This window comes from Rissa tridactyla, chromosome 3, assembly GCF_028500815.1.
Source record: "Rissa tridactyla isolate bRisTri1 chromosome 3, bRisTri1.patW.cur.20221130, whole genome shotgun sequence".
NCBI classification, from domain to species: Eukaryota; Metazoa; Chordata; class Aves; order Charadriiformes; family Laridae; genus Rissa; species Rissa tridactyla.
Window position 1 is genome coordinate 57360253 of NC_071468.1, and position 15897 is coordinate 57376149.

The 15897-nt window shown below is 37.4% G+C and overlaps 1 protein-coding gene across 15 annotated transcripts in view; it reads right to left on the reverse strand.

Annotated features, from left to right (window-relative positions):
- SYNE1 (spectrin repeat containing nuclear envelope protein 1) overlaps positions 1 to 15897 on the reverse strand; it is a 302834-nt gene that overhangs the window by 231978 nt on the left and 54959 nt on the right. For all 15 annotated transcript variants that reach the window (XM_054197389.1, XM_054197388.1, XM_054197395.1 and 12 more), the window contains 6 exons: positions 14157 to 14252; positions 12264 to 12347; positions 8786 to 8878; positions 6999 to 7177; positions 4751 to 4947; positions 4500 to 4609 (listed from right to left, as the gene is read on the reverse strand). In XM_054197389.1, coding sequence (XP_054053364.1) covers positions 4500 to 4609; positions 4751 to 4947; positions 6999 to 7177; positions 8786 to 8878; positions 12264 to 12347; positions 14157 to 14252 — 759 coding nt within the window. The remainder of the gene's footprint in view (positions 1 to 4499; positions 4610 to 4750; positions 4948 to 6998; positions 7178 to 8785; positions 8879 to 12263; positions 12348 to 14156; positions 14253 to 15897) is intronic.

A 15897-nucleotide genomic window follows, 5' to 3' on the forward strand; every position in this document is an offset into this window, starting at 1 on the left:
ACCACCCAGACACACTCCACTCTCAAGTAGGATTCTTCTAACTGAATGTAGGCATCTGCAACTGAGATAGATAGTCACTCTTTCAGTTCTTTTTGACAGATGGAAAAAAAACAGTTGCATCTAGCATCTACTGCCTGACTCATCTCATTCTACAGCAGGCACTTAACACAGGTGAGATGGAATACACCCTAAAAGTTTAATTTTGGAAAACAAGAAATGAAGCGTACCCCAGGAGCTTAAGGGATAAGAGTCTTGCTAGGTTATCTGTCCCAGGTGCCTGGATTCTACCATTCTGTGAGATATGTTTCCTTATACTAGACTTCAGGGGGAAGACAGAAAGGCTAAGAATAGGGGCATTACACTGTTCACAAAAATATAAAGCACGTCTGGATTTCTTTTTTAATCAACTGCCAGCAACATTTTATCTATCATTACCTAAGGAAAGGATTAATCTGAGGCAGTTTTAACTCTGTTAAAATGCTATGCAGCATGAACTTCGAGAAGACAGTTTATTTAGGACACCATCTTAAGAAAGATGCCATCTGGAAAAGTGTCTGTCTCTTGCTGATTACAGGTGGAATGTAAGTACCTAGCTTTTACATTCTTAAAGATGGATGAATCCTGTCCTAAATAACTACACTAACCAAATAATGCAAAACTCCTAAGGAAAGCTTTTTGATGGTCATGGATATTCCAGGTCAGTAAGAGGGAAGAAAGAGGCAACAGGTACTGTTCTACCTTGCGCTGTTAGCTGTGGTGATCACAAAGGCATCCAATTCCTTTACATGGTTTCCACAAAACATAAAAGGGCTATTTTAAAATGAACATGTTACATGTTTACATGTTGAGTCTGATCTTGCATATGTTTGCATACCCAGAACAGAACTTGTGGACAACACTTCTTGAAAAAAATAATAAATGAATTTTCAAACTAAGTGGATTATATAGGTACGCAAATATCTTTTATCTGATTCACTGCCAACCGTACACTGAGAAAAGAAGTACTCTCTCCTTTATAATTTTTCCAGTCAATTAATTTAGCAAGGTAAATATCAGAATAACCATAGGTGCAGAAAGGGGTTAAAAAAAGGCACTTAAATGGCTTGTGTAGTCAAGAAAGTCGGTTGCTATACTATGATTCCAAGCAATTACTTCTATCAAAAAAGATGTTGCTTAAATTTGCAGAGGTAAGTTCATGAATGTTTCCTTAAGTACTAAAGAAAATAGGTTTTGCTCTTATAAACAGAATCTACTTTTCTATTTTTTCAAAGGAATTTAAATCTCCATTGTTGCATGATGCCATTTAGAAAAGAGCATTCCTCTTGCTTTGCCAGAAGACCTCTACTGTTGCTGTTCCATTAAAAAAAAATATCTTAAATATATCAAATATGCTTTTAAATATTATCACAGAATTGCCAAAATCACAGAATTGTTGAGGTCAAAAGGGACCTCTGGTGGTCATCTGGTCCAAAACCCCTGCTCAAGGCAGGGACACCTAGAGCTAGTTGCCTAGGACCACGTCCAGACAACTTTTGAATACCTCCAAGGACGGATACACCTTTCTGGGCAACTAGTTACCAGTGCTCAACCACCCTCACAGTGAAAAAGCTTCTTCTGATGTTCAGAGGGAACCTGCTGTGTTTCATTTGCCTCCGGTGCAGTCACTGGGCAATACTAAAAAGAGCCTGGCTCCATCCTTTTTGCACCCTCCCTCCAGGTATTTACACACATTGATAAGATCCCTGAGCCTTCCTTCTCCTGGCTGAACAGTCCCAGCTTTCTCAGCCTTTCCTCACAAGAGAGATGCTCCAATCCCTTGATCATCATTATGTCCCTTCATTAGACTCTCTCCAATATGTCCAGATCTCTTGTACTGAGAAGCCCAGAGCTGGATACAGTGATCCAGGTGTGTTCTCACCAACAAGCAGCCTCCCTTGACCTGCTGACAACACTATCAATTTGGATCTGCTGTTGTGATAGCCCTACTTAACCTGGTGATTTAAATGAACCTTTGCCTAATATTCATGAACCCATACACAATCAAGAATTACTAAAAAGATGTGAAAGCACTCAGTGAAAAAAAAACACCACTCCACAAGATATTTATTACAAAACATTTGATTCATTTTTTTTTTCAATTTTCCCTTCAAATACTGTATAAGTATGGAATACAATATGTTGGATTTTCAGCACTAGAATCTTTCCATAAGTATCATGTAATAGAAATGACGCTCTTATTTTGCCAAGGATTATCTGGATATCTTGTTTCATCTAGGTATCCTGTAGTCAACAGGATCAACTACATTAACCCCTGGCTTCTTTCCCCTCCCCTCCAGAACTGTGTAAACTAATGTCCTAACACTTGTTGGAATTTTGATATGAAATCTGCCAAACCTATCATGATTTTTCTGTGAACAGATCAAATATCTTAAAATGCAAGCTCTGAGTATGAGAAATTTGATTACCTGTTGACAGATTCTCCCTGGAAAGTGCAAAATAAGTTTCTCTCTGTGATATATGACAGAAATACAACAGTTTATAGTAATAAAAGACCAAAGTCTTTTATTGCCAAAATTGTAGCCATTTGAGAACTTATATGTATCCAGTCCCGAGTAGATGAAAGCATTGTACTGTTTTTTCTATGCATTTCACTGCTTCAGGACCAATGATTACTTGGGGTCCGGGACCTTTTGTGCATTACTTACTGGCCTGGATCCATCCAGATCTCTTTCCCATCAAGCTGTCAGCTGCTGTGTGGTCACCATTTTGTACCATGACCAGAGCTGCGGGCATTGGAAGTCATGATGGACAGCAGGAGGAAGCAAGGTATAGAGTGGACATAGGTGCCTGACAGGTATCAGAATTTCTCCAGAGATGGATAAGCAGAATTTGTGTAAGAAAAAATTGAGGGCCCCATATCTATTTTTGCCTGGAGACTCCACTGGAGAAGTGGAGCTTGTCTCAAACTGCCAGGCATTCCATTTGGTGTGCAAGAAGTAATATAGTTCTGCCTCAGGGAAACGAAGAATGATGACATTAGAAATGTAGCGCAATGTCAAATCCTCACTTTCTTCTTAAAGTCTGGGAATTACTGATTTCTGCAGTGTGAAACTCAGAGGACCAGCAGTTCTACCAAAATTCACCTGGATTGCTTCTGGAATATCTTAGCAATATCTAGGAAGAGGAAGTGGTCTTGAGCTAAGGATGTCAAACTAATGAATTTGTGTTGTTTCACTTCCTAGTAATTCACTAGGAATTCTGGAGGCAACTTAGTAGTTTCCCTATCACAGCTTATGTGCTATTGTCTCATTGGATATAGTCAGAGGCAGGCAGAGCATGGAGTGGCTGAGTCCTGCATTCTCCTGCATTGTCTCTGCCTAAAGCTCAGGAGAAGGTGGTGAGGCTGTTCCTCAAAATCCAATCCCAGCACAGGCAGCAGACTTGGCCGAGGCTGTTGGCAGCAGATACTGCATTGTGTGCCATGGTATGGAGATGATGGGACTGCCTTAGCCTGCCACAGGCCATAGCATGAGGCTTCAGTGCTCACTCCCCCTGCTTCAGCAGCCCCATTGCTCAGTGGTATGCTGTGGCATCGGCACACGCATGTCCTCAGACCTATGTTGCAGCAAGGAAAATTAGAAATTCCAGTGCTCAGGCACTGAAATCAGAAAGCAAAACTACAGCTGCCTTAGCCACACATAGCCGTAAGGAAGAAGATTCACCCTTTTCAAAGCTCTTCTATAGCTCTGTAGGGAATGCAAGGAAACACAGATAAAGAGTGCTTCCTCTTTCTCTCTTGCTGGGGCTGAGCAGATTGTCTCAGCAGTGTTTCCTGTGTTTGCCATAAAGAAAGCAAATGATCAGGATTAGGAAGTGAGTCATGATCACTTGGCACCACTGAGTATAACCATTCTAGTGCAAAGGCAGTGCACTAGAGCATACACAAAACAAAAAGCAAGAAAAAAACATGACTGAAAAAAATTCCTCAGAGCAAATAGTCAAACACACTACTGCACAATAGAAAGAAACCTGTGTCTAAATTGTAACTGCCACCTGAGCCCAAAGACTATACCTAAACAATCTCTTGGACTACTCTTGTTCTTATCTAGGAACCCAGTGTGATAGAAACAGAAGTGACACATTGCTTCAGATAACAAATTATTGCAATCTCATTGGTGTTATGCTTGAAAACCTCTTAGGGAACTTTAGGATCTATTGGTTTGCTACTGTCTACAACAACTGTTCATGTTCTTTTTGGGTCCTACTGCTGAAGGCAGGGAAATCTCTGCAGGATCACCATTCTATTTTCTCCAACCACTAATAAATATCTGCAACACTGGTTCCTTTATTCTCAGATAATCTTTCCCAGTTTTCTTATTGTGCTTGCTTTTCACTTGAACTGCTCATCAAAAGGAAACATAATGAACTATGAGAGTTATAAAATGTATTTATAAAGCCCCCCTTATGCTGATTTGTATAGTTATGTAAGAGAAACTTACATCGTTCTCCTGCACATCAGTCACTGTATGATGAGGATCAGGATAGTACTTCAAAAACTGGGCTACATAGGTCATGACAGACTTTTCATCTGGCTTGTCAACATCCACATCTAGACAAGTATAGAACATGGTAAATTAATTTTTAGCTGAATGGCATAAAATGCTCCTTAAATGTCTAAACACTATAAATTAGCACACCTGATTTAACCCATACAAGCAGTTCAAACTTTTTTCAACTATGCATTAGGTACCTTCTGGATCAAGGAGCCTTGGAATTCCTAGTTCTGCTTCGGCAATTGTGAAGGCTTCTTCCAGGTTTTCTCTATTTGACCTTCCCCTCACTTTGTCCATGTCCACTAAATCTGGGCGGATAGCATGAATAACGGAATGAAATGCAACACCGCTCCTCCAACTTTGTCCAAAATCTTTGATTTCAATTCCAACTTGCCTAAAGAATATGAAAGAAAAAAAAAATAAAAAGAAGTGGCTTGCAACAACATCAGGACCAGATGCAATAGGGGAGGAGACAGAATGCTCCACATAGTGGCTACCCATCATAAAACCTAAACCACCTGCTGTTCCTGCAATGCTTATCAGGTTGACTACATCTCCATCCATCCATTGCATAAATTCATTTCTGCCCAAGAAAGATCCAAGAGATTTTTGTCATATACACACTGTATTTGTCTCTAGTGGGCTTGCTGGTGGCAATAAGTCAATGGTATTTTGAACAGATGAAGAGCCCCAATGCTCTCAAGGTTCTTGTACAACACACACAGAGTCTGTGGATGCATGGAGATTCATTCACTATTCTCTCCCTCACTATAAAGCACTTCGTATCTCCCTCCATTATAACTACTGCAGTTCAGTTAGGTACATCAGTATCATACAGAAAAAACACCACAAACCAACCAAAAAAACTCCCAACTAACTAATTGCATTGATCTGTTATGTTTTACAATGAAAGCATGAACAGTGACGCCACTGCTGTTCACGTGAAAATGTAACACACTAATTTCTTTATATTCTTACGAAAACCATGAGTGACACTATAATTTCATACACCCAGAACGCTCACTAAAACTTAAACACAAATGATCAAGAAATAGCAATATACAATGAGAAAGCAGTCAGAAGTGAATCACACTTCTGACTGCTTCCTTTAAAAGTAATTCAGAAAGGTATGGTGGTCACAGACTGCAAAACTTTTTTACTTTGAGCATGCAAACTTCCTTTGAGGACCCACTTAGACACTGAGGTAGTCTTGCCATTGGGAGGTTCACAGCAACACTAACTGAATGAAGGCTTCATTCAAAGCTCACTGTGATCAGTGAAACGTTTTCACTGACTTCAATGGGCTGGCCCTTGCAAATTACAATGTGAAGTAGGGCTAGGCAAAGTGTACCATCCTTCCTCTAGGCTTCTTTCAACACGTTTTGCCTACTCTTCCCAATAACATTGACAGTTTCACTTACGAACTGCATTAATTTATGAACAGTTTAATTTATGTTTGTATTTTGTTTGTTTACATGTCTGGAAATCACAGCTGACCCCTTTTCAGTTGCCTATCTCTTACTGACAACAGTACAATAGGAAGAATGCCAAATTAGACTGTACTGCACTATAAATTACTGTATTCTACCTATTTACTGGAGAACCGGAGAAAGTCTGTATCATTACAATTATATTTCTTTTCTCTCAGGCACCAGTCCATAACTGGCCGTTTCCCCTCACATTTTGCATATGACTGATCTCTTCAAATAGCAGTGATTCCGTAATTTGAACAAGTAAATCCATTCTGTTCTTTTATATCTTTGATTTTTATTTTCTTATTGTGGAAGCCATCAAACTACTATTGTATCTTTGATGCAATTTATGCACTTTTTTAATGTCTTTTTGGAAGCAGAGCAAATGTGGGATAATTATACCAAATAAAGGAGAAGATTCTTAAGTTGACAAGTGATAGCAAGAAATAAATCCAAAATAACATGGATTAAAAAGAATTAATATTCAGGGCACTTTTTTGTATTTTTTTCCCTTGCATCACAAAACTGCAGAAGGATATTATAAATTTTTCATCACCTGCTTTTAAACAGCAAGTGCCAGAATTTAGTGCTTCTACAAGCTGTGTCACTGAGGAATGCTACGTCGGTGTAGGACTTACATTGTCACATCAAGTACTTTGGTAGCAGGACTAATATATTGTCATTCAGGCATCTAATTCCCCTTTCAGTTCCTCATTCTGTCAAAGATAATCCAATTCATTATTCAGAAACTATAAAATACAATTGCTTGTAAAATTAATGCAAATCATTATTTATTACTTGCTTGTTGTATGGTGGTAACATTTAGCAGCCTCAGTTGTCAAAAAGAATATGATCATGGGGAGGTGCTACATTAACACAGAGCAAAAGGACAATCCCTGACCAAGAGAGTTTAGAATCTGAAGAAAAAGTTTGCACTTAAGATATAAGTTCAGTTCATTTGTAGGTTACTTACTTTGCTGCTGTGTACTGTATCCATTTTAACAAAGCCTTCCTGGCACTTCCTTGGACCTTGGTTACCACCTTCCGTTTGCTTGGGGGACTCGCAGTTTCTGAACCGACAACACTCTCCACAGAAGAAGCGCTGCTAGACAACGACTGCAGCTGTGGGAGGTTGCTAGTAAGCTCTTCAATCTGTGGGGAAAAAATGTTAATGGACTGTTTGTAGATAATCTTCTTAATTTTCACCAGTTTCTTAAATAATTTCCTAATACAACTGACAAAATGAAGTTGGAGAGAAGCTATGGTTAACACACTGTGTTTTATTTAACTGCACATTAAAGTACCTTCCCAGACAATGGTCTTAATTTCAGAAGTACAGGACATCTAGCAATCATTGACTTTCTTGACACCCTACAGCTAGAACCATATGCAGGTGTGTCATGTTATTGATTCACTAATTTCAGAGGAGGGTCACTTAATTAAAGAATGGAAGTGTCCTCAATGATCTCATCCAGATAGTTCTTTATTTACCATTGTACTGTTTTGGCACAAATTCAATTGTGGCTTTGCTTAGAGGTACCTTGTGAAGGAATAGCGAATGTACTTCAGGCAAAATGCATTAGTAGTGCTGGCCAAGGGTGTGACGGTTATTTGCATCATGCCTTTCATCAAATGAAAATCATTAACTTGATTTTTTAAAAAACATTAAGTTGACTAGCAGTTTGGTTCTTTAACATGAGGTTATATGAGGTTATATGCAGAGGATGTTGCAAGATTGTCTATGCTGTCTACTTAAAAACCAAGTTTTGTCACACCACAGAATGAGTCTGCCACAATGAGAAGCACAGTTCTCATGCATTTCTGATTTCATTCACGTTAAAATGATGTATCTGCCTGTGATAATTAAAGGAAAGCTCAAAAATGACCCAAGTAAAACTGAAGCAGAGAACTAGAGTTTCGGTAACTCTGAGAAGCGTAATTTTCCCCGTTCATCTCAATGAGCTATAAATTAAAATAAAAATATTAATATCATTCTGGCTAACTTTTTTTTTGTGAGAAGGAGAGCTGAATCAATGAGGCATCGAACTGGTTGGTGCTTAGGAGAACAGCATCCCTGAAACGTGAAAGCTACATTAAAAGAGAGCCAAAGCCAAAAAAACTCCGTAAAGAGCATCAACAAAATCAGTTGTGGTTTTTTTAAATTGTTGAGCAGTGACTCATTTTGTTAACTCATATGGACAGGATTTAGAAAACCATTTTTCCCTCCCACCTAACTTCAACAGAATGCAAATGATTTCTCATCTACAAATTCAAACCCCTCTCCATCTACACCATTCACAGCTAAATTTTGTCCCTGCAAATACCTGCATCTCCCAGTGAAATCAGCATGTTTACATGTATTGCCTGAAAATAACTACTATCTGACATCATATACACTGGAATTAGACATACAGCACAATCACCACTGACGTTGCTCAAGGTATTTGTGCCAAGAATACACAATTCTAATCTTTCCTTTTGTTGTTCTGTTGTATTCTTCAAAGAAAGTGGAAGAATATGTTCCAGTGATGAAGGGACTCCATTTTAGGCCCAGACTAATTTATTCCAAACACAAGTATTTAATTTTACCCAATATGAAGCATCCTTACCATCAACCGTTACTTTACTGAGCATCAGATCCTCAGCTAGTTATAAAGTAACTTAGCTGTGGTGAAAGACTGAGACTACACCAGTTCATATGAAATGATGATCTGAACCATTATTTGCGCAAGCTACACTGAAGTATAAAAAATGTAGTACCTGAAAATATAAAATTATGGTCCACACTAAGCCAAGTACAATAGAAGGCCTGCCATCAGCAATATCAGTTGAGTTTATGTTGACAAGCTTAATCTATATAGGAAAGAAAACATGTGTTACTCCCACACACAAGAATGATAACAATTATGAAATGCATTTCACATAGATTTTGTATTTTTAGGGCATTTTTGCAATCAACTAACAAGTTCTTAATTTAAAAAAAGAAAATCATTGAATGGTGCAATTTCACTTTTCAGACAAATATAGCTATAGGTAATGAGAGATTTTTTAAGACCACTGCATGTTATTATTTGTAGAAAAAAATATTTAATTTCAAGTGGAAAAAACAATAAAAATTACATAGAATCATTGTACAAACCGGAGATCCTCTATATATGGACTAGCATGAAAAGCAAAGGGAAAAAGATGATAAAAAATTAAATTATTAACTATTAGGTAAATGCATTAATTTAATTTTATAACACAAAGAAAGCACATTTTAGCACACCTTACAACACAATTAATAAGGAAAGCAACAAGCTCCGTTACCAGGCTTTAAATTATGCAGGGATTTCTTGTTATAGTTCTAATAGGTTTGGAATGGAAAGAGAAAAGTGAGTTCAAGAATAAACAAGGAAAGGAAAAGGAGGGGGAGAAAAGCTAAAAGAAAGATAAGGGGAAAAAGCATGCTACAGTTCTCCAGTAGAGAGCCTTTTTTTGTAAAGAATATTACCACCACTGATTAACGCTCCCTTGCAAGACAAACCTGACTACAATTCTTTTAAAATAAGAGTAGGAACAAATGAGTTGTCCAAGGTCACACGTAGTTTATCAACAGAAACAGGAACAGATTCCATGACTCTCAACTCCCAAATGCTAATCTATAGTCTGAATAAAGAATCGCCCTAAAATAAACCCATAAAATAAAAGTCAGTAAAGGAGGGGATAAAGAGTATATCACAGAGAAATTAACGGGTAGATAATGCTCAAGGAAATGGAATAAAACAGGTAGTATTGGAAAATTAGCAAATATGTTTATATTTCCCTCAGCAAATTTAAGAGTCTGCCATCAATCATGACATAAATATGAGGGGCTGCTAAAGTGCTCACGTACTGTAAGCTTGTTCATGGACAAATGTTAAAAAAAGCAGGAAAATTACTTCAGGTGACCTCGTTTGTCTCCCCACAACAGAAAAAAAAAGACTGTAGTTCTCTGAAGCACCAGCTGGAAACGCACTAGATAATGTCAAGAGCAAACAAAAAATTGTTTGGGGCTGCAAAGCTCTTTTCAGAATGAAAACTCTGCAGGCTGCTTGGGAAGAGGCAGAGGAGAAATCCCCACAGGTTATATTTCCAATCCTCTCCACTAAGAAATCTGGAAAAACTCTGGAAAAATTGACATTGCTTGCCTCTCTACCAGTCAATAAGGAAAATTTTCTATTACGTACCTAAAGAAAAATATACCAAGAATCTCATTCTCTCAGCTGGACCAATTCTAACAAAAGCTTTACTTTTTCTAGAAAGTGAGGTTTTTCTTATATGTATTACAGATCAAAAGATTTACAAGGACTCAGCTAAAGCTTCTGGTTAGGCTACTGTTCACAGAAGCATAGCCTATCTAGTCTAGTTATTGTGTTACCTTTGTCTTACACTCCATTAAAATGGATCTAAAACTAGAAAATAAACTTTTCAGAACAACAAAAACCCAGGTTGGACCCAAATGATATCTGATAATTGCCAGCTGCATTTTTCCGTATAACAGGAGTATTTGCAGAACTCTTCTTGGACAGACTTATATACCCATAATAAACTTTACTTATGGGAGAGCCCATGGAGGAAGGAGACCTTATCGGCACACCCCGAAGCACTGCACACAGGCACTCATCCCTTCCTTCACCTTTGAGCGCAGACCGGGGACTGCGCTCAGCTGCTGAGGAGGCATTTCTTGTCTGAATAGCACCCCTGCCTCCTCTGGAAGGAAAATGGTGACGGACTCTGATTAGACGCATCCTTTAGGCTGCATTCAGCCTAGAGACCACGTGCTAATGCACACCAACCTACCTGACACACTGCATATTTCCAACTCCCTCTAGAATAAAATCTGGCATATTGAAACAAAGTACATACAAAAATAACTGAGACAAGTCCAGACAAAAATACTCAGATATCATAAGCAAAACCACAGTGCTCTATTTCTGGCAATCTATCTTGATCCTCATCACGGTCAATTACCTAATTGCACTGCTATATTATTTCTGGGATCTCAGGTGGATCATTCAAAGTTCAGGTCACCCACTACATTGTGACATGTAAGCTAGGGAAGAATGGATTTTTGCTCGTGACCCCAGCCTCATCTTAGGTTATACAGGTCTCACCAGAAAGCAGCTCTCTCTGTATCTAAGCTTGCACTCTCAGGCTCCATATGATATGGTTTGCATTAACAAACTACTACATAAACTACTGAAACTGTGTGCTAAAGCTGAATTTTGCATGGTGAATGTTTGTCTTTGTTTGTCTTTTTAAATTTTTCAATTTAAAAAAGTTCTCTTATAGATTTCTTTCTACAGGCATCTGCTAAGACTGTTTCCCATGTAACAGAAATGTAATTAGGTGAAGATGCCATAGGGTTAAAGAGAGAGAAATAATGCCAAAATCCAACAACTCTTGGTGTACGGTATTGTAGAGACATAAAATTCATCAGGTGTTACATCTGCACTGAGAAAAATTGAACTAAAATGCAGAAATTAGACCAAAATATCTGCAATCTAATTAAAAAAACCAGATACAAGTCATCACAATACAGAGAGAAAAGTCAGGAAAAAGGTAGAAGTAGATTGCTTTTATTTGATACTCGTGCCTAGATCACATTGAGCTTAGATCACATTGAGCTTTTAGGTTTTCTGTCTTTTGTTAAATTTATAAAACGCTTTGTTCCATTTCTAAAATGGCCACAGAACTGATTTTACCAGAATCAATCCAGGAATTAGTCTGAAGTCCTGCCAAGCTAATAAGGGGTCATACTGCTCTAAATTTTCATATCTGTACATTCAGGGAGTAGAGTTTTGCATGTACAACTTGGTGAAGTCCATAAATCTATTCTTTTAATTATAAATGAAGGCCTTACTGAACTGAAGATCATTGTTCTTTGCTGATAACAGCAACAGGAAAGTAGGGAACATGAGGAGCTGAAGTGTACATAAAAAAAAAGAAAAAGGAAGGAGATCATACAAGGTGATTCTAACTAAAAAGAGAAAAAAAAAGAAAAAAAAAAAGTTTTACCCTATACATTGCTACCTATTAGTGTTGGGTCTTGACATTTTTACTTTACAGCAGCTTTTAGGCACTGTGTAGAAACTGAAGACTGTATACGTAGCTCAAATTTTGGAGAATAAGAACAGCTAAGTGGATAAAAATCATACATTTAAGGAAAGAAAGAAAAAAAGAAGGAAAGAACAGGACTAAGTGCTACCAAACCTACCCGTCTTCCTTCTAGAAACTTAAGAGCTGTGCCAATGTTGGCAACCCAGTGAATTCTCTTCAGCTGACGTCCTTGCTCACAAGGCTTAAATAGAAAGAACAGCGTAATTAGATTAGATTTATGCCAATTTGCTGCAAAAAGTGAAGTTCCAGATTATTATAAATTCCTATGTACATACCATAGTCTGATTTACATGTAAAAATGTTCCTTGGAGCAGTTGAATTGTATCTTTGCATATAGCAACAGGGTGCACTGACAGATATAGGGGACATAAATGTGATACTTCTATTATAAAAGAGTTTTATACGTCTTAGTAACGTCAGCTCATAAACTTCATCAAATCAGAGAACTGTTTTTCTTATGTAAAACAAACTACTACTATTTTTTATACACACACATATACATATGCGCTTGAGAGAAAGTAACATTCTCTCAGTAAAATATTTTTGCCTGCAAAGGAGAAGTCAAGGTGGTTGTTAAACATCAGTCTGCAGTGAAGACATTTTACCTAGAGTATTTTTATTCATTCTCTCTAATCCTTTATTGGTGATTAAAAAACCAACTATAACAAACCCTTATAGAACAATGAATCTTGCTGAACTTCAAGACGCTTAGGCTAAAAAAAGACAGAATTATTTGAATTAAATCAAGAACATACCCTAGCTTTCTAATACTCTACAGTGGAATTAAATTCCCCACTGAATCTTACATTTTAATGCAAATATACAGCTACTATAATTTAAATTCCTGTTCATAAAGTTATAAACGGTTTTAACAAAGGCTTGCTATAGATTCTGAAATTCCTCTTGCAGTTACTACAGAATATCATATTCTGCTTTACATGACCTTTAAATCAAACAGACATTATTCTGGTTCTGGTCTTTCACTAATTAATGTATACAGGATATAATCCAAGGAAGTTATTGTAACAGGTGCCATCACTACTTTTTTTTTCCTGTATTACTACTTCTGTTTTGCCACAAGAGGGAGACTTTCTGTCTTAGAAGAACAGAAACGGGTATATTTCAACAGAGCAGAAACTGACTTGAAAGTATAGCTTTTTCCCCATCTTATGATAAAATCACTCTTGCAGTCTGAATCATTACCTAGTTTGGGGTATGATCTGCAATCAAAACAGACATGAAAAAGGGGAAAAAGTGTGGCACTTGCAAATTGGCTGCATGTGAGGGAACAGGTAATGTCTGAACCCCAGAGCAAGCCAAATGATGGACTGTTGCTCTACTATTTCAGATGCTGCCACCTGATCTGCAAGCTGGTTTGGAAAAAGTGAGAGCCCTTGGCCCAAAACCCTTTTGGTTTTCTTCCACATCACATGGCAAAAACTAGCCTAGCTCCCAAGAGACAGCCTATTTGCCATGTACACACGATGGCCTCTGTGCACAACTTGGCTGTGAAAAAGCCTTTTTGGCATCAGTTAAGGTTTACTGATGCTTTACAGTAGCACAGCAGATGTGAAGGTAAATGGATGTAAGATCCCATGAAATTTGAGGGGCTCAACTATTTTTTTCAGAGACGTAAATTTAACAAGATAAACACTATCATTTCTTCAAGACGTATAGAAATAGCTTGCAGTTTAGACCTTCCTTATGCCATGATAGCAACACCTAGATGAACTGCAAAGACTAATACAAATAAGCAATTTTTATGAACTAATAAGACAAAATTAATATGAAACGCATAAAATCAAGAATTTCAGTCTGTAATCATCTGGTTTGGGGGTTTTCTAACCAGATATCCCACTCTATGAATAAACTTATTTGCTTATGTAGTCGTCAGTTTTTCATGGTATTCAAATATAGAAACATATTAGAAAACTACATCCTAGAGAAGTTATGCAACTATCATGTATATTCAGAAGAAGGAAGTTCTTACCAGCTTCTGCCCTGAAAGAACTTCCAAAAGGGCAATTAGCATTACCCCATCTTTGATATCTTCAAACAGATCATTCACCAGTATGGGAGGATTGCGCTGAAAGGGAGAAGACTTCAGATATCATAAAGGCTCACCAGCATCACATTCTACTTTCCTTCCTTTCAAACAGATGCACAAAGAGTGGCTGGTCCCCTTCTTTACATTTTATAATGTTTAATATCAATGTATCATTTAACCATTACTGTGTCACCGTATTGTTTAAGTATTTGACATTTCTAGCACAGGACTGTAACGCTAGATGCTTTCTGCCACTAATGATACAATGGAAAAACCTCCTGCTCCCTAAACCAAGCAAGGAAACACACCAACAATGAGTCTATAAAATAGACACAACTTAGAGATGTATTATTACAGTCATATTTCAATACATCAGCATATTTTTGCCCAGTGTTAACTGTGTCACAGAAATTTCACTCTTAGTCCAAGCAGCACAAGGAGCTGTATGAATAAAAGATCCCTAAAGCAGAGTGGCTGATTGAGCAATGCTGCTACTTTCTCACAGCTGACAGTTGTTACACTAAGTTGCTGTATTTTCTCTCCTCTCCCCCAGGCCTTGCAGGCTTCCAGTGCTGTTAGCACTGTGTCAGCTTCTACTTAAAACAAATTGCTTAGCATATGTCTTTACATTCACAAATGCAACAATGATCATACTGAAAAATATGTAAACAGATTATGTTTTAGGAATTTTGAATAACAAGGTCACATCATTAAACTCTGTCTTCTTTGGACTCTCGTCCACAATCCCAGTTTGAGGAACTATAGCTCTCAGCTGGTTAGTATTTACTTTAATGATCACAAAATGTCTCTTAGAAACAACAAGTTTAAACTTGGTTCAGCTGAAATAAATTAAACACCCTCTAGCTTTCATGAGCTTGTCAACATTTAAACTTGCTAATTAAGATAATACTAACATTCATACCTGCTAATTCACTAAAATGACAATCAGAACACAAAATGTTTGAAATTAGTTCAAGTTCAATAATTTACTTTTGGGGTACTTCTGAAAAAAAATGATGCTTGTACAACAACTTGATCTATTACTTCTGTTCTGTAGAAACATAGGTTTGAAAAGATGAACCTAATAAAGGAAACATTGCTCTTGAAAAGGTAAAAATGCTATGACAAATCAGGAGAAAGCAAAGGTTTCCAGTTCCCAAAATCAAAACATCTTGCCTTTGTCGTTCAGCTTGGATGAACTGATATTTCAATGAGACATAATTTTGGCGTAAAGTGGAAAAATAACTCTGCTGAAAGCAGACTTCATCTGAGATTTGACATGCTCTAATAGCCATAATAATAAAAGAGTCTATTTTCTCATGTATGTAAAATAAGCAGTACTACAACTCATTATGAGGGTATATTTAATCACAGGGGGTTTTATTTCCTAGCAATGCAATAGATACTGGATCATGTTCTTCCTTAATATAACACCAAAGAAATCAATGGAGCAAACAGGTCACTGGAGATTAATTTGTCCCAGTTTTGCATCACAGGCAGTTGACATAAATGCAATTAATTTTCCTCACCTTCTATATTATCATTTCCTGTTTGAAGTTTGGAGCAACTTTGGTTTTATCAGTATTACCGCATGATATAATACTGAAGAATTTTGTGCTAAAATAATTCAGCAATAAAGACAAGAGGATTTTAGCAGCTGACATCCTAATCCAACAGGAGGTGA